Source organism: Serinus canaria, chromosome 9 (genome assembly GCF_022539315.1).
Source record: "Serinus canaria isolate serCan28SL12 chromosome 9, serCan2020, whole genome shotgun sequence".
Classification (NCBI taxonomy): Eukaryota; Metazoa; Chordata; class Aves; order Passeriformes; family Fringillidae; genus Serinus; species Serinus canaria.
In genome coordinates, this window is record NC_066323.1 from 8,792,856 (window position 1) to 8,809,802 (window position 16,947).

Genomic DNA, 16,947 nt, shown 5'->3' on the forward strand with positions numbered 1-16,947 from the left:
AAGAGCAGCCTCAGCAGCCCCAGGCACTGAGAGCTGTGCCTGGGGGCAGCCCACAGTACCCACAGGACAAGACAGCAGGTCCACATCACTGAGCCACCTATGCCATTACAAGCAGGGCCCCGTGCCACAGCACAGCACCCAGTATGTGCTGTTCCCAGCACCCAGGAGATCCAGAGCCCCCTCTAAGCACCCAGGGATGTGCTGGCACAGGAGGGTGAGGGTAGCAGGGCACCCCTGAGCATGACAGGCAGGATGGCCACAGGAAGCCAGAGTATCCAGGCACTGCAGGGGGCCACCGTGGGAATTTGCTGGGCTATAAATCTCCTTGCTGAGCCCCCCCGTGGCAGAGCAGCTCACGATATTTATGTTGGGGATTTATCTGCAATGCAGTTTAATATTCCCGGACCTTTGCGTGTGTGTTCGAATGCACGGCTTCCTCCTCGTGCCACCCCTGCCACCCCCGTGCCCACCGTCTCACCCGGAGCCCTTCAGGCTCTGTCTCCTGCCCACCCACAGTCTGTCCCCTTGCACCCCCTCTGGCAGAACGAGGCCGGGCCGGGCCGGGCCGGTTCCCCCAGGGTGCCCGGGCCGGGAGGGGGTGCCGCGGCACAGGGATGCTCCTGGCTCAGGCCGTCGGCCGTGCCCACCCGTGCCCCTCCTGGGTCTCCGGCTGCCGGGGGGTGGCGACAGGGTCCCCGCACTGGGAGTGCCAGGCGGACTGGCACTGCCAGCCCTGTGCCAGGAGGGGTAAAGGGGCCCAGGGACAACCCTGCCCTACCTCCCCGCCGGCGAGGATGAGGTAAGGCTGGCGGGTGGCACAGGGCTGCTTCTTTTGCATAATAATCTCGTTAATGGAGCCTGGCCTGCGGGAGAGCCGGGCTGGAGACACCACCCCCTCCCCGCCCCGCCGCCTCCCTCCGGCCCCGCCGCTCCGCCAGCCGCGGCACGGGGCGCGGAGCGGAGAGCGGGGCGCGCAGCCGGACGGGTGGCGTGGGGTCTGCCAGCCTCCTGACACCCCCTGAGAGATTCGGTGAGCACCCCCAGGGCCCCCCGAGCAACCCGGCAGCGTCCCCACAGCATCCCGGGAGCATCCTCCAAGTATCTCGGTAAGTAAACCACGAACGACCCCCGAGCACCCGCTTACTTCCCCGGCAGCAGAACGAAGATCATCCCCCCAGCATCCCGCAAGTACCTCGGTGAGCATCCCGTGAGCAGCCCGGGGAACGGTCCCCGTGCCTGCCGGCGAGCCCTCCCCGAGAATCCCCCGATTATCCCGGGCATCATCCCGCGGAGCACTTCCCGAGCATCCCTCGAGCAACCCTCGAGCATGGCCCTGAGCACCAAAGGCATCATCCCAGTTCGGCATCTCCCTAGCACCTTCCGAACATTTCCCTACCATCCCGGCAAGCACCTTCCCGAACATACTGGGCAGGCGGCATCCTCTGAACATCGCGGGCAGCATCCCCCGGGAACACCCGAGCATCCCCGGCAGCGTACTGAGCAGCATCCCTCGAGCTTCCTGGGCAGCCCCCTGCCTCCCCCACGCTTTGCCGTGCTGCCTGCCATCCCCGCTAACTTTCCGACGGCAGCAGCTCCCTGGCACGGGCACTGCCGGGCTGCTGCGCCGGGGCACAACTTTGCCCGAGTTGCGGAAGGAACGGGGCACGGGGGAGCCTCTTTGTGGGGATGCTGGCCACCTCCCGAGCAGCTTTTTTGTCCCCAACCTGAACCTGTCCTCCCCCACCTGCAAATCCGGATACCATTCTTCAACAAGCAAGAAGCAGGGTGTCCATTTGAAGACCCCCCCCCCAATCTATGTCCCCACCCTCCTTTCCCCTTGGGCAGACCCCCTCCTCCCCAGCGTGTCACCCTGACAAACACCCTGCCTGTCGTGCACCAGCCAGTGGAGAGGGGTTGGGTGGATGGTGGTGGTGATTGTGGGAGAATGCTGTGATGTGTCCACGGGGTGCAGGGTTCCCCCCAGACTGGAATTAACTTTGTTCACACATCACGCACCATGCCACAATTTGACACAATGCAATGCAACACGGCGTAGCACCACCCCACACAGCACAATGCAACACCGCCCGCCATGGCGCAGCACCACCCATGCAACCCAGCCTGGGGCCACACAACCTGACCCAGCCCATGGCTCCCCTCACAAATTTCTCCAAAGTCCCTCTTCCCCAAGCTGCTCACCCCATCTATACCCTACTCAGTGAGACTGGCAGCCCTCTGCTCCCCCTTGGTGGGAAGGGTTCTCATGGTGCTGGGTTTGGGTTCACTGGAACACCTTGGACATCCACCCAGCATGGGTGCTCTGGCTGGAGTGCTGTGTGGGTGTTGGGGGGTGTGAGATTAGCTGTGTCAGAGACTGAAATGTGCCATCATGCAGGTGTCCTGCATGCAGGTGATGTGCCCTGTCACCAAAGGAACTGGCAGAGGGAACAGCCATGGGGTAGATGTGCCACCAAGCTCCTGGCACTATGGACAATCTCAGCGCCAGCAATAGGGCACGCATGGGGATGGATATACAGGCAGCAATGACAACAAGAAGCAATCCCCCCGCCCTTGCTCCTCCCAACCCTCCCCCCTTATCCATCTCCTCTGCCTTTTTCAGGAGCTTCCTTACTCACCCGGGCATCACCACTTCCCTGTGGCAGGGACGGCTTCGGCATGAACTGCGGGCTGCCTGAGCCTGCCCTCCGCCTGCCCTGAGCCCCCTGCACCAGTGCTGCTGGCGGGGAGCCCCATCCCTGGCCATGGAGAAGACCTACTCGCTGACAGCGCACTACGATGAGTTTCAGGAGGTGAAGTACGTGAGCAAGTACCAGAGCGGGACGCTGCCCAACGGCTTCGCCCTCCAGCTGGGCGCAGGGGCCAAGAAGCGCCGTGGGGGGCTGCCTCGCTGGAGCCGCCGGGAGGTCTGTCTGCTCTCAGGGCTGGTCTTTGCTGCGGGGCTCTGCGTCATCCTGACGTGCATGTTGGTCCTCAAGTACCTGGCAACTGAAGGGGACAGCTACTGCCTGGAGGGGTGCCAAGAGAAGAAGGCCTTCCTGCGGGCATCCCGCTTCTTAAGTGCCAACATGGATGCTACCATCGACCCTTGCCAGGACTTCTACTCCTTCGCCTGTGGCGGCTGGCTCCGGCGGCACGGCATCCCTGAGGACAAGCTGGTGTATGGCACCATCGGGGCCATCGCCGAGCAGAACGAGGCCAAGCTGCGGGCGCTGCTGAGCCGCCCCGTGCGGCGCCGAGCCCGCGCCTCGGCAGAGAGGAAGGTCAAGGAATTTTTCCGCTCGTGCCTGGACCGGGCTGAAATCGATCGGCTCGGCCCCCGGCCCATGCTGGAGGTCATTGGGGAGTGCGGTGGCTGGGATGCCCCTCCGGAACGCAGGGACATAAATGAGCTGCTCTACAAGACACAGGGAGTCTACAGTGCTGCTGTGCTCTTCTCCCTCACCGTCAGCCTGGATGAGAGGAACACTTCCCGCTACGTCATCCGGGTGAGGGCACCGTGCCCCTGCGGCTGCCCCCTGCCCCAGCCACCCAGCAGTGCCGCTGACACCTGCCTGATGTCACTGTCCTTGCTGCAGAGGCACCGAGTGCCTGTGCAGTGTCTGGGCTTGGCTGTAGCAGATGGCTGGAGTGGGGACCCCTCTTGTCCCTGGGGACATGCCTGTCTTTCCAGCATGGGACCCCTATGTCAGGCTACCCTGGGTGAGGGTGGCACCTCCAGGACAGGGCTGGGGACACAGGCAGAGGGATGCACTGAGTGAGGCCACCTGCCTGGGTGCTGAGGACAGGCCAGCAGGGCACCAGGGTCTCCAGAGTGCTGGCAGCCAAGACCCTCACCTTGTCTTTGTGGCTGCCACCTGTACACAGGGGGCAAGCCCCAGGCAGAGGCAGGGAAATGCCCACCAAGCCCTCAGTACTGTGCCAGGGCATTTTCCCATGGCTTTCTCAGTCTTTCCCACCCCTGCCAAACCATGTCACTCACCCTGAGAGGCCACCAGAGTACAGGTGGCCTTTATCTGGCTGGCCGAGTCTCTTGGTGGGTGTGGGGGTGCAGTGGTGGGCATGGAGGGAGCACAGCAATGGCACAGCAGGGATGCTGTGGTGGGCTCGGTGATGGGCACGGAGGTGGGCATAGCAGGGAAAGGGTGGGCACGGGTGCACATGGTGGGGACGAGGTGGTGGTGATGGCGAGGGCAGCGGGGGGACACAGTGGTGGAGTCGAGCAGCCCCGTTCCCTGTGAGATGGTGGGGCTGTGGGATATGAGTGTGAATGAGTGTGCGGGGCCGGGCGGTTCGCTGCCTGCTCCGGGCCACGCGTGTGTAACACTAGAGGGAGCGTCGGTCACAGGGAAAGGATGGGCTGGCTGAGCGGGACCGGGAGTGCGTGGAGTGGGACACCGTGGGCGTCGGGGGGAGATGGGTGTGACAGTCAGGGCTAAGGGTCAGGGCTTGGGGTATCGGGGGGGGTGTGATTGGGGGTGGGGGAGGGATGAGTCTGAGTGGACAGGGTGTATGAGGGGCCCGCGTGTGTGTGAGGGCTGCAGGTTTCAGCAGCTGTCCGGGAAAGCAAAGGGGGCAGGGGGATGAGGGAGATGAGGGAGGAAGGCTGGAGGTGCCCGTGGCTGTCCGTCAGTGCTGCGGCTCTGTGAGTGGAGGGGTGCTGGTGAAGTGAGTTGCGGGAGCTGAGCCAGAGAGAGAGAAGCAGAGGGTGCGTGTTTGTGTGTGTGTGTGTTTGTGTGTGTGTACATAGAGCAGGGATAAAATGAGTGGTGCCTGAGTAGATATGTGAGCATCCATAGGTGTGTGTGCAGAAGGAAGAGTTACCTGCGTGCTTATGTGTGTGTGTGTGTGTGTGTGTGCAGGTATGTGCAAGTGTGCTCAGGTGTGTGTTTGGCTTGGAGGCTGTGCCTGTGTTTAGAGCACGGCAGAGCTGTGTGTGAAGAGTGAGGGCGTCCATGCAGCTCACGATGCAGGCTGCAGCACAGCAGTGGGGCCAGTCTGGGGCAGGTGGGGGACACCAGGGAGCTGGGATGGGGCAGAGAGTGGTGGCAGCACAAGGCAGGCTGTGAGGCAGCCTATGTGCCAGTCTGCCCAGCACTCCCAGCCTGTTGCACGCTGCCTGCTGCAGCTGCAGCAGCCTCTAGCAGGAGGGAAACTGAGGCAGCGACGTGCCCGTTACTGGGGCTGCTCCAGCACACGGCCATCCTTGGGCTCCAGGGACACTAGGGCCACTCTGTGATACGGGGAAAACGAGGGGTGCCTGGCCCAGCACAGGGTCCCCCTTCTGCTCACCCACTGCCCATCTCTTGCCCCAGATCGACCAGGATGGGCTGACCCTGCCCGAACGGACCCTCTACCTGGGGCAGGATGAGGAGAGCGAGAAGGTGAGGGGGGCACGGCGATGCCTTGGGGACACCAGGAGAGGGAGCAGCAGCCAGCATGGTTGGCAGACAGAGGGCACCCCACTGCCAGCAGTGCTGGGGACTGAGGTGCCACAGGACAATGGGGGGTGGCCCTGAGCATCCCTTCCCTCTGAACAGATCCTGGCCGCATACCGAGTGTTCATGGAGCGACTGCTCACTCTCCTGGGGGCTGAGAATGTGGAGCAGAAAGCCCAGGAGATCCTGCAGCTGGAGCAGCACCTCGCCAATGTGAGAAGGATACATGCCATGAACCTTGGGGTGCCCTTGTCCAGCCCTTGGACATCCCAGTCACAGATTTTTGGGAACATCCATATCTGCTTCTGAGCAATCTTATTCTGATCCCTCCATGGGGACTTCCACTCCCAGCCCTTGGGGACCTTAGTCTGGACCTTGGAGGGACATGTGTGCCCATTTCTCAGATAACCCAGTTCCTTGGGACCTTCTGACCAGCCCTCAGGGTCCTACAGGCAGCAGAGGGTTCCTGGGGCAGGGAGTGGGAAGGATGTGGGTCATTACCCACATTAGAGATGCCCTGTTGCCCAGTCATGTGCCCCATCCCAGTGTCACCCTCAAGGTGGGCAGTGGGATGGTGACAGCCATGCCCACCCTGTGCAGATCACAGTATCTGAGTATGACGACGTGCGCAGGGATGTTGGCAGCATGTACCACAAAGTGACCCTGTCTGAGCTGCAGAGCATCACTCCCACGGTGAGTACCCCAGGTGCCAGCCTCTCAGCCTGTCCCCCACCTGGCTGTGCCTGTCCCCCTCCTCCATGCCCTCAATGTCCGCCACCTGTCCCAGTTAAATCCACTTGAGGATAATGCACTTCTCTGGTGGGAGGCTGGAAAGCCTGGAGGGGTTCCCCTCCAGCATGGCATGGAGTGGGGGTCGCCATGCCCCCCTGACAGTGCCTGCCCTGGCAGCTCAAGTGGAAGCGCTTGCTGGACCGCATCTTCCATGACAACTTCTCGGAGGAGGAGGAGGTGGTGCTGCTGGCCACCGACTACATGCAGAAGGTGTCCAACCTCATCCGTGTGACACCCAGCAGGTGAGGGGGGCTGGCACCCCCTGTGCCCCTGGCACCTTTCCCAGCCTAGCAGGGGACACAGGACAGCTGTGCCTGGAACCTACCACCATCACTGTCCTCCTGGTGCTGGAAGGCCGGGCTGGGCACAGGAAATCTGGGAAAGCTTATGGGAAAGGCACTGTTGTGAGCCCCGCAGCATCCCGGTCGTGCCTGGACGCCTGCTGAGCCACTCACGCCAGAGGTGACCAGACTCACTGCACAGCAGGGAGGGACGTGGTGCCAGCCTGCTCCTGTGCCCCCACCAGCCATGGCCCTCTGTGTCCCCGAGCAGGGATGGCCCCATCGTGGCGCAGGCTCCCACCCTCCCCTGTGCCTGGGGACATGCTGAGGGCCACTCCCATCCCTGTCACAGGATCCTTCACAACTACATGCTGTGGCGCATCGTGGTGGTGCTGAGCGAGCACCTCTCCACGCCCTTCCGTGATGCCATCCATGAGCTCTCCAAGGAGATGGAGGGCAATGAGAAGCAGCTGGAGCCGGGTAAGATCTGCCTGAGCCAGGCCAACAAGCACTTTGGAATGGCCCTGGGAGCTCTCTTTGTTGAGGAGCACTTCTCCTCTGCCAGCAAAGCCAAGGTAGGTGATGCTGCCTATGGGCAGGAAGCCACTCCGATCACCCATCACCTTGCCAAAGTGCCTACTGCCCTCACCAAGGGCTGTCAGGCTGGTGGTGGATGGTGGGGATGCTGTGCCAGCACCATGGTGACCCACTATAGGTGCAGCAGCTGGTGGAGGACATCAAATACATCCTTGACCAGCGGCTGGATGAGCTGGACTGGATGGATGAGGAGACACGGAGAGCAGCCAGGGCCAAGGTAGTGGCCCCTAGCATGCACTCGTGTCTTTGGCCCCATCACCAGCGCAGAAGCACATGGGTTAGGGACCTGAACCCACCACTGATTTTGCCCACAGCTCCGGTATATGATGGTGATGATTGGGTACCCCGATTTCCTTCTGAAGCCAGAGGCCATCGACAAGGAATATGAGGCAAGGGATAACACAGGAGCATGTGAGGACATGGGCAAATGGTGGGGGAAGACGGTCCCCACATCTGCATCAGGCTCTGTGGAGAAGCCACCTCAAGACAAGCCCCCTCCTGGTGGTCACTGCTGGCAGGGTGCCCCACATCGGCAGTGCTATACAGTCCCTGGGGTCTGGGATGGTGTTTCCTTCCCCACATCTCAGCTCCCAGAGTTCAGGCCCATCCTTGGGGATGCTGGTGTGGCCCAGGGACTTCACGGAGCTGACAAGAAGCAGCTGCCCCTGTGGGCACCCAGCATGGGACATGGGAACACACTTGTGACACATCCACATAGTCACCAAGGCTCACAGGGGTGGGAGGACACCACAGGCCTGCCCTCCACACTTTTGGGGCTGGCATCTCCCCTGATGTGGCTGTGTTGCCCCAGTTTGAGGTGGATGAGAAGACCTACTTCAAGAACATCCTCAACAGCATCGCCTTTGGCATCAGGCTCTCGGTGAAGAAGATCCGGCAGGAGGTGGATAAGTCTGCGTGGGTATCCCCTTGCCCTGGGGGGACATAGAGGGGCCCAGCATGGTGCCACCAGTGTCCCCTGTGCCCATGCAGCCCACAGGCCATAGGCAGAAGGGCACAGGGATGCCAGGAGTGCCCCCCTCTTCCCCAGCTGTGCAGAGGGACGGCACTTCCACGTCCCTCGGTGGTGTGCAGGCCAGCACTGCTGTCTCTCCTTGCAGGTGGCTGCTGCCTCCCCAGGCACTGAATGCCTACTACCTGCCCAACAAGAACCAGATGGGTAAGCACTGTTTGTCCCTGATCTGCCCCTGGGCTGGAGCAGGGAGGATCTGGGATGGGGACAAGGCCCAGGGTCCCGTGGTGCTGGGTGATGCTGTGGGTGGGTACAGGGCAGGGTGACACCCAACTGCAATGTTCTCCTGTGTCCCCAGTGTTCCCTGCTGGCATCCTGCAGCCCACACTCTACGACCCCGAGTTCCCGCAGTGAGTGTAGGGCTGGGGGGAGGCTGAGGGGTTGCCATGTCATGGGGTCACCCCCATCCCTGCCAGCACCGTGCTCACCACCCTCTCACCTCTGTTCCCCACCCAACAGGTCGCTGAACTATGGTGGGATTGGCACCATCATTGGGCACGAGCTGACCCATGGCTATGATGACTGGGGTGAGTGTCCCTCCTGTATCCTGCCTGGATGTAAGGATGGGCTGGGGCATCCAGGCAGGGTGCCTGGGTCGCTTGGGACTCCTGGAGGTGGCGGTTGCCTTGGCAGGGGGACAGTACGACCGGCACGGGAACCTGGTGCACTGGTGGACGGAGCGGTCATACAGCAAGTTCCTGAAGAAGGCGCAGTGCATCATCAACCTCTACGACAACTTCACTGTCTACAATCAGAGGGTGAGACCCCCTCTCCTGCCGGGCAATGCCCAGCAGGGCACAACTGCCCCACGGTGGGGTCCCTGCTGCCCCATCGCTTGGGGCTGGGTGCCTACAGGAGAACTGACTCTGCCCTGCCCAGCCCTGAGACCAGCAATTCATCACAACCTTGCCTGGAAATTCCTCAGGGCATTGGCTGCAGCCTTGGTGCCAGCATGGGGATGGGGACACCTCTGTTCATGCTGTCACTCCTCCTCTCTTGGCAGGTGAATGGCAAACACACACTGGGGGAGAACATCGCCGACATGGGGGGGCTCAAACTTGCCTACTACGTAAGTGTCCCCCCACCCTGGCTGTCACAGCCATGGGCAGTGCTTATGCCAGCCCAGCTGAGGGGGAGGAGATGCCCAAACCCCTCCTTACTCCCTGCAGCAAGGGGTGGTCAGGATCGTGATTGCTGGTTACTGGGGGCTCGGGAGTGGGTCCAGGGTGGGTTTGGTGGAGTACCCAGACCATGCTGTTCAAGAGCAAGAACCTCTTGTTCTCCAGGCCTACCAGAAATGGGTGAGGGAGCATGGCCCCGAGCACCCCCTGCACCACATGAAATACACACACGACCAGCTCTTCTTCATCGCCTTTGCCCAGGTGAGCCCCTTTCTTCCTCACATGGAACAGCTGCTGGGGCAGGAGGGTCACCTTGTGTGGGGCCAGCACCCCAAAGGGATGGGGAGAGAGAGCCCTGTGGGACCCAGGGCCAATGTCCAGGAGCTGGACTTGGCTGCATCATCAGGTCCTGGGCTCAGGATACAGAGCTCAGCCCTGAAAGAGCACCCCACACTGTCCTGTTGTTCCTGTGGACCCTACAATAATAAATTAATGTGTCCCACGTGACTTCAGAAGCTCCAGAGTAACAAATATAGTCAATCTCAAAATTCTAGGAAATCCTGCAGCCAGCTTACAACCCAGGAGACCCTACAATAACAGACATGACTCCACACTCTCCCAACCGACTTATACCATGTACACAGGCTTTTGGGAGACCCTACCATAACAAATTCAATCAGGGCATCACTGCCCTCAATCTCTAGCAGCCAGAAGGGCCATGGTGTCCTGGTGGTTGCCAGGACCCAGGGTGCCCCATGTAGTTTGTCCATGGAACCTTTGTCCCCTGCAGAACTGGTGCATCAAGCGGAGATCCCAGTCCATCTACCTGCAGGTGCTGACAGACAAGCACGCCCCGGAGCACTACAGGTACTGGGTGCTCCCAAAATGGGGGGCTGGGAGCATGGTGGGTGCCAGCCTTTCCAACAGATATTAGTGCTGTGAAAAGTGGGATGAGCAGCCTTTGGAGTGCTGGCACCAGCAGATTTAGGGTGATATCCCTGGGGCAGTGGTGAGGTTCTGCTGCGGTGAGCATGTGCTGTGAGTGGGGTGTGAGGCAGCAGTGCAGGGGGCAGGGGGTGCCCAGCTCTGAGGTCCTCCCCTCTCCCGACAGGGTCCTGGGCAGTGTCTCACAGTTTGAGGAGTTTGGACGGGTCTTCCACTGCCCCAAGAACTCGCCCATGAACCCAGTGCACAAGTGCTCGGTGTGGTGAGGCTGATCCCCCTCTAGCAGGCTGGGACTCTCCATCCCCTCCCCTGCCCAAGTGACACCTTGTGCGCACTCCCGAACTTCCCATCTCCCTTCCTATTCTCCAGGTAAAGGGGGTACCCTCGGGTGTTATAGGGGGTCACCCCAAAGGCAGGCAGCTGCCACAGCGATGTAGGCAGGAGAGACATTTGGGTTGGGCAGTTTCCTTCTGCCCATCCCCCGCCCTGGGCAGTGAGGGATCCTCATTATCCATGGAAGAACAAGGGCATGACCAGGCACACCTGTACCCCCTTTTGTGTCTGCCCCACCTAAACCCTTCACCCAGCCCTACCACATCCATCCCAGCATCAGCCAAGGCAGGGGGAGGGCTTCACTGTCTCCAAGGGGCTGCCCCATGTCAAAAGCCTCCCCTGCTCGGTGCCCTCCACATGCCAGCCCCTCATGTCCACGCACCAGCCCTGCCGAGGTGGGCACAGCAGCGCAGCCGGGCCGGGCGATGCCAGCCTGCCTGGGAGCGCAGGCACACGGACACTGCTGTATTTTCTGCTGCTGTTTCTTGTCAATAAAGCACTGGATATGCTGGGTGGCTGCCAGGTACCATGGCCAGGGGATGGGAGCAGTGGGCAGCATCTCCAGCCCTGCCCACCTGGCACAGGCACCCCCACTCCACAAACATTCCTGTCCCACCAGTGTCACACTGTGAGTTTATTTAAGCCCCCACTGCCCGGGATTTGGTGTCCCCATGGCTGCTGCAGCCAGAGCAGGGATGCTTCAGAAAGCAGCCTGCAGGTGCCCAACCATGGGGAGGGAGGGAGGGGAAGGTGAGTCTGTCCCGTGGGGTGCCCTAGGAACATGGGATCAGTGGAAGAGGGGCAGAAGGAGGGCAGGCAGGAGCAGGGCCAGGAAGGTGCCGTGGGTGCTGGGGCTGGAGTTCCTGGGGATGCTGGAGCCAGAGTTCCGCTGGCGGCAGTCAGTGTAGGGCTCGATGCAGGCGGCGTAGGCCATGGCATGGGCTACATAGGTCTGCTCCTGCACACCGTGGAAGAGGTGGGCCATGGGGCCCCTGGCCAGGATGGCCACGTCCTCACCACCATGGGTCTCCGACTCCAGTGGCACAGCCGCCTGTGGCTGGTAATCGAACTGCACTGGGTAGGGGAGAGAAGGAGGTGAGGGGGGGCAACGATGGCCCCCAGACTCACCCCACCACCCAAGCCATGGTCTCTGTGTCCTCACTGGCTGTTTCTGGGTCCACGTTGGGCCGTACACCGCCTGGGTATCCCGGCCCATTCCCATAGAGAATCGATGTGTAGTTCTTCCCATCAGTGGTTTTCTTTTGGCCCAGACCTGGGGAAAGGGCAGTAGAGGAGGAAGATCAGCCAAGGAACACCTGGATCATTCCCCTGGTCACAGTGAGGGTGCCACTGGGCTGGCAGTAGCCAGGACCGGGCAGAGCCCCACCGAAGATGGAGGTGCCACGCAGAGTGTAGCCCCCGAAGGCAAAGACATGCGAGTGGTCAGCGGTGATGACGGTGAGAGTGTCAGCCTCGTCTGTCATGGTTCCTGCCCGCTCGATGGCACAGTCGAACTCCACCGCCTCCGTCAGTGCCTTATGGGGTGAACCTTCATGGTGCCCGTGGTCGATTCTGCCACCTGCAGATGGGCACCCACGGTGGGCTGGGAACCGACAGCAGCACGCACACCTCCTACCCACACCCTACAGCCCTCTCTCACTGGCCCCAGGAACACGAGCCCCAACTTATCTTCCACAAAGAGGTAGAAGCCATTGGGGTTCCTGCTCAGGATGGTGATGGCTGCCTCTGTCATCTCGGTGAGTGATGGGTCCAGGGTGGTGTTACGCACCATGTTGTACTTCGTGTCCACGGGTTCAAAGAGACCTGTGAGGGAATGTGTTGGGGACAGCATCAGTGCCTGAGTGTCACAGCGCCTGTTGGGTCCTGGCACAGGGGTCATTTGGGTCATTTGTTACCCATCAAATACTTCACGTTGGGGTCGGCAGCAGCTGCCAGCATCTCTGTCCTGTTCCAGGCATAGCGGGCACCCTGTGGGCAAATCCCCAGGGGGTTAGTGGGTGCCTGGCCCTGTGCCGGGGCAGTGGGCAGAGGAGCGTCCCTGATGCATCACGCACCGGCCGTGCCTCCAGCCACATGTCGATGAGGTTGTTGCCGTCCTCGCGTATCCCATTCTGGCTGCTGTCGGCAGGGTACTCAGGGTCCGGCGTCCCTGCAGGGGTCATGTATATCCGACCACCACCCAGGATCACCTGGAGGGGACAAGGTGTACGAAGAGTTAGTAGGGGTGCCCTGAGAGGCATCTGTCCCTGCCCTCCTCTTCCTGTGTGCAGCGCTCACGTTGATGTCGACGTTGTGGACCAGCTGCCAGGCAATGTCCTTGCAGCCCTGCTGCCGCGCCTCCTGGGGCATGCTGGCATCTGCGTACCAGTTCCGGTCTACCACGTGAGCGTAGGTTCCCGAGGGCGATGCGTGCTGCACCCGCGTTGTGGTCACGATGCCCACCGCCTTCCCTGCCAAACCCCGCTCATCAGGTCCCACCGAGGGCAACACAGGGCCCCCTCCACCAATATATGGGATACCCGCTGGGGCGAAGACCCTGGCGTGGTGTCCCTGGTCCTCCCAGGGTCTCCCAGCCCTGCATCCCCTGTTACCAGCTTTGCGGGCTCGCTCCATCACTGAGATCACCTCGTTGCCGAACGTGGTGCTGCACTCTGCCTGGCGGGCTGCTGCGCTCACCCCTATGGTCTTGTAGTTGCCCTTCACCCCACAGAGATAGGCTGTAGCTGTTCCTGCACTGTCAGGGACCTGCCTGTCAACATTGTAGGTCTGCCAAGGATAGAGGGAGTCAGGGCAGGGGTCTCCAGCGGCATGTCTACCCAGCATCCCGTGCCATGCTCATGCACTCACCCATGAACACATGTGGGTGCGTCAGGACTAAATACACCAACATATGTGCAACCCTGGGCTGCCAGCAACCCCATTTCCGGGAAAACCATGGCCCCATGCCCAGAATCACCTCAGCCCCTTTCCAGCATGCGGGAATTTTACCTTTGACAGAGCCACGTAGGGGAAAGCATCCAGGGCAAGAGGGGTCTCAGGGCCGAGCTTCCCCTGCTGCTGTGCCTTGAGGATGCGGGTGGCTGTGATGGTGGGGATCCCGAATCCTGGGCAGAAAGAGGCTCCTGGTCACCCTCTGGACCAGGTGCCCTGCACACATCCCACTCAGCAGAGTACTGGCCATGTCAGCCTGCTTCCCAGGGTGCCAGCTGGACTCACCATCCCCAAGGAAAATGATGAGGTTTTTGGCTTCGTGTATCCTGGGCTGGAGTTTTAAGGAGGCATCGATGGCTGAAGCTGCCTGCTTGTACCAGAAGGATGGATTCTCCTCCTCCGCTGGGACAGTGCAAACGCCCATCAGTCCCAGCACAACAGCACCTGCATCGCTGGGGCACCCCTGAGGGGTACCCAGACCCCAGGGGTACTTGTTCCCTGTGCACTCCCATGCTGGGGCCTCCTCTCACATGGACCAAGTGGTTCAGGGGCTTTTTGGGGTGGAGGGACACCGTGCAGGCTTGTAGTGACTGCCTGGCCCCAGGGTCCTGGGGCAGGGAACAAGGGGAGACAGCAAAACCAGACATGATGGGGAGTTGTCTGGTGAGTGGGATAGAGCCAAAGCCATGGTAGGGAGTGGTGATAGAGGATACAGGCGCTTCCCCCAGACCAGCCCCCAGCACAGAAGCAAGCGAAAATCTGGGGGAATACTGGCTCAAAACCCTGAGAAGGGCAGAGGTGACTAAGCCCCGTTCAGCTGGGCAGTCCCAGCTCCCCTCCCCAGGCCCTCAGTGGCCAGCCAGGCTGACACCCCGCTTCCCTGGGCACCCACCCCAGCCAGCCGGGCACCCAGCCCCGTCCTTGTCCCCACCTGGGATGACAGCGGTGCTGAACCCTGCGCAGAGGCAGAGGGTGAGGGATGCCAGCAGCTGCATGGTGAGATCTGACAGGCCAGCGCTGCTGGCAGAGTCTGTAAATCCAGCAGATGTGGGAGGGACTTTGGACAGGGATCAGCCCTAGCAGGGTGTGTAGAGGTGTGTGTCACCACATCTCTGCTGAGTGCAAAGGCCGTGGCCTGGGCTCGTGTCACCTCCTTGGCTCAAGGTCCTGTGCCTGCTGGGCACAGATGGGCTTGGGGCACAGGCCGATGCAGGGACAAGAGGAAATGCAGTGCGGGCAGGAAATGCTGCCCTGGGCACGGTGCTGTGGTGCCAGGCAGGGCAATGCCCTGTCCCAGGCTGCCACGGGCAGCTCTGACCTGGGACAACGGTGGGTATGGGGAGCACCTGGGGTCACTTGTGTGCCGAGCGCCCTGCTCTCTTCCCAGGCTTTCGTGAGCAATAAATCCATGGATGTGGACTAAAACTCTGCTCCTTGCTCATCCGTTGATAGGAATGTACCAACCCTTGTGTAGAGTGCTCCAACCAGGCAAAGCTGCCGAGGACATTGCCTCTCCTCACCCACATTTCATCACCTCCTGCAGCCCAGTGCCTCCAGTGCTGGTCCCAGGGGAGAGCCAGGAGGCACAGCCAACCGGGGAGGCAGGCACAGGGCAGCACCTCAGGAGGTCACGGCCACTGTGAGCCTTTGCAGGGCGGATGGAGACAAACAACCTATGTTTATTGCACCCCTTGATCCTGCCCACAGTGGCACTCAGCCAGAGCCTCTCAGCCCCTCACTGTGAGGGCAGCCATGCAGAGGGCCAGGAGGGCGAGCAGAGGCTGTGGGGAGCACCGTGTGCCATGGGAGGCCCTGCGGGCTGCCCTGCACCCAGGCTCTGTGGCATAGGGCTCGAGGCAGGCGGCGTAGGCCATGGCATGGGCGATGTAGTGCTGCTCCTGCACCCCGTGGAAGAGGTGGGCCATGGGGCCCTGGGCCAGCACCACCACGTCTTCCCCACTGCGAGTCTCTGTCTCCAGGTGCACAGCTGCCTGCTGTCTGTAGTCCTTGTCCTCTGCAGGGGGAAGAGGAGAAATGAGGCTGGAGGTCTGGCTCGCTGACATGTCACAGAGCTGGAGGCACAGCTCCCATCACTACTGAATCAGCCTGATTTGTGCAGCGGGTTGTTTGGGGGGGTGTGGTTGGGGATCGGTGTGCGATGACTCTGAGTGGACAGGGTGTATGAGGGGCCGGCGTGTGTGTGAGGGCTGCAGGTTTCAGCAGCTGTCCGGGAAAGCAAAGGGGGCAGGGGGATGAGGGAGATGGGGGAGGAAGGCTGGAGGTGCCCGTGGCTGTCCGTCAGTGCTGCGGCTCTGTGAGTGGAGGGGTGCTGGTGAAGTGAGTTGCGGGAGCTGAGCCAGAGAGAGAGAAGCAGAGGGTGCGTGTTTGTGTGTGTGTGTGTTTGTGTGTGTGTACATAGAGCAGGGATAAAATGAGTGGTGCCTGAGTAGATATGTGAGCATCCATAGGTGTGTGTGCAGAAGGAAGAGTTACCTGCGTGCTTATGTGTGTGTGTGTGTGTGTGTGTGTGTGTGTGTGTGTGTGTGTGTGCAGGTATGTGCAAGTGTGCTCAGGTGTGTGTTTGGCTTGGAGGCTGTGCCTGTGTTTAGAGCACGGCAGAGCTGTGTGTGAAGAGTGAGGGCGTCCATGCAGCTCACGATGCAGGCTGCAGCACAGCAGTGGGGCCAGTCTGGGGCAGGTGGGGGACACCAGGGAGCTGGGATGGGGCAGAGAGTGGTGGCAGCACAAGGCAGGCTGTGAGGCAGCCTATGTGCCAGTCTGCCCAGCACTCCCAGCCTGTTGCACGCTGCCTGCTGCAGCTGCAGCAGCCTCTAGCAGGAGGGAAACTGAGGCAGCGACGTGCCCGTTACTGGGGCTGCTCCAGCACATGGCCATCCTTGGGCTCCAGGGACACTAGGGCCACTCTGTGATACGGGGAAAACGAGGGGTGCCTGGCCCAGCACAGGGTCCCCCTTCTGCTCACCCACTGCCCATCTCTTGCCCCAGATCGACCAGGATGGGCTGACCCTGCCCGAACGGACCCTCTACCTGGGGCAGGATGAGGAGAGCGAGAAGGTGAGGGGGGCACGGCGATGCCTTGGGGACACCAGGAGAGGAAGCAGCAGCCAGCATGGTTGGCAGACAGAGGGCACCCCACTGCCAGCAGTGTTGGGGACTGGCGTGCCACAGGACGATGGGGGGTGGCCCTGAGCATCCCTTCCCTGTTGCCCGCTGGGAGGCTGGAAATCCTAGAGGCTGTACCCTCCAGCATGGCATGGAGTGGGGGTCGCCATGCCCCCCTAACATTGCCCGCCCTGGCAGCTCAAGTGGAAGCGCTTGCTGGACCGCATCTTCCATGACAACTTCTCGGAGGAGGAGGAGGTGGTGCTGCTGGCCACTGATTACATGCAGAAGGTGTCCAACCTCATCCGTGTGACACC

The 16,947-nt window shown here is 61.4% G+C and overlaps 2 protein-coding genes across 2 annotated transcripts; one reads left to right on the forward strand and one right to left on the reverse strand.

Moving 5' to 3' along the window:
- Positions 1-971: 971 nt before the first annotated feature.
- Positions 972-11,013, forward strand: ECEL1 (endothelin converting enzyme like 1). The gene is made up of 18 exons (XM_050978057.1): positions 972-1,106; positions 2,621-3,506; positions 5,334-5,402; positions 5,559-5,669; positions 6,057-6,149; positions 6,366-6,490; positions 6,882-7,104; positions 7,245-7,343; positions 7,441-7,515; positions 7,938-8,041; positions 8,245-8,303; positions 8,455-8,506; positions 8,616-8,683; positions 8,790-8,914; positions 9,160-9,225; positions 9,443-9,538; positions 10,068-10,144; positions 10,389-11,013. The coding sequence occupies exons 2-18, from the start codon at positions 2,763-2,765 to the stop codon at positions 10,486-10,488; spliced, it is 2,286 nt and encodes a 761-aa protein (XP_050834014.1). The 5' UTR covers positions 972-1,106; positions 2,621-2,762; the 3' UTR covers positions 10,489-11,013.
- A 171-nt stretch (positions 11,014-11,184) lies between these two features.
- Positions 11,185-15,486, reverse strand: ALPI (alkaline phosphatase, intestinal). The gene is made up of 11 exons (XM_050978053.1): positions 14,439-15,486; positions 13,793-13,909; positions 13,565-13,680; positions 13,168-13,342; positions 12,854-13,026; positions 12,631-12,765; positions 12,472-12,544; positions 12,245-12,379; positions 11,943-12,134; positions 11,718-11,828; positions 11,185-11,629 (listed from the first exon to the last, which is right to left on the reverse strand). The coding sequence occupies exons 1-11, from the start codon at positions 14,500-14,502 to the stop codon at positions 11,343-11,345; spliced, it is 1,578 nt and encodes a 525-aa protein (XP_050834010.1). The 5' UTR covers positions 14,503-15,486; the 3' UTR covers positions 11,185-11,342.
- Positions 15,487-16,947: the final 1,461 nt, after the last annotated feature.

What these genes read in the sequence shown, in the direction of transcription:
- ECEL1 (XM_050978057.1), top strand. Translation starts at nt 2,763, where the DNA reads ATGGAGAAGACCTACTCGCTGACAGCGCACTACGATGAGTTTCAGGAG. An exon ending in TGGAGCAGCACCTCGCCAAT is followed by an intron (nt 5,670 to 6,056) that starts GTGAGAAGGATA and finishes CACCCTGTGCAG; the next exon opens with ATCACAGTATCTGAGTATGA. An exon ending in GGCTCAAACTTGCCTACTAC is followed by an intron (nt 9,226 to 9,442) that starts GTAAGTGTCCCC and finishes CTTGTTCTCCAG; the next exon opens with GCCTACCAGAAATGGGTGAG.
- ALPI (XM_050978053.1), bottom strand. Translation starts at nt 14,502, where the DNA reads ATGCAGCTGCTGGCATCCCTCACCCTCTGCCTCTGCGCAGGGTTCAGC. An exon ending in TCCACAACGTCGACATCAAC is followed by an intron (nt 12,766 to 12,853) that starts GTGAGCGCTGCA and finishes TGTCCCCTCCAG; the next exon opens with GTGATCCTGGGTGGTGGTCG. An exon ending in GCGTGGCACCTCCATCTTCG is followed by an intron (nt 11,829 to 11,942) that starts GTGGGGCTCTGC and finishes CCCTTTCCCCAG; the next exon opens with GTCTGGGCCAAAAGAAAACC.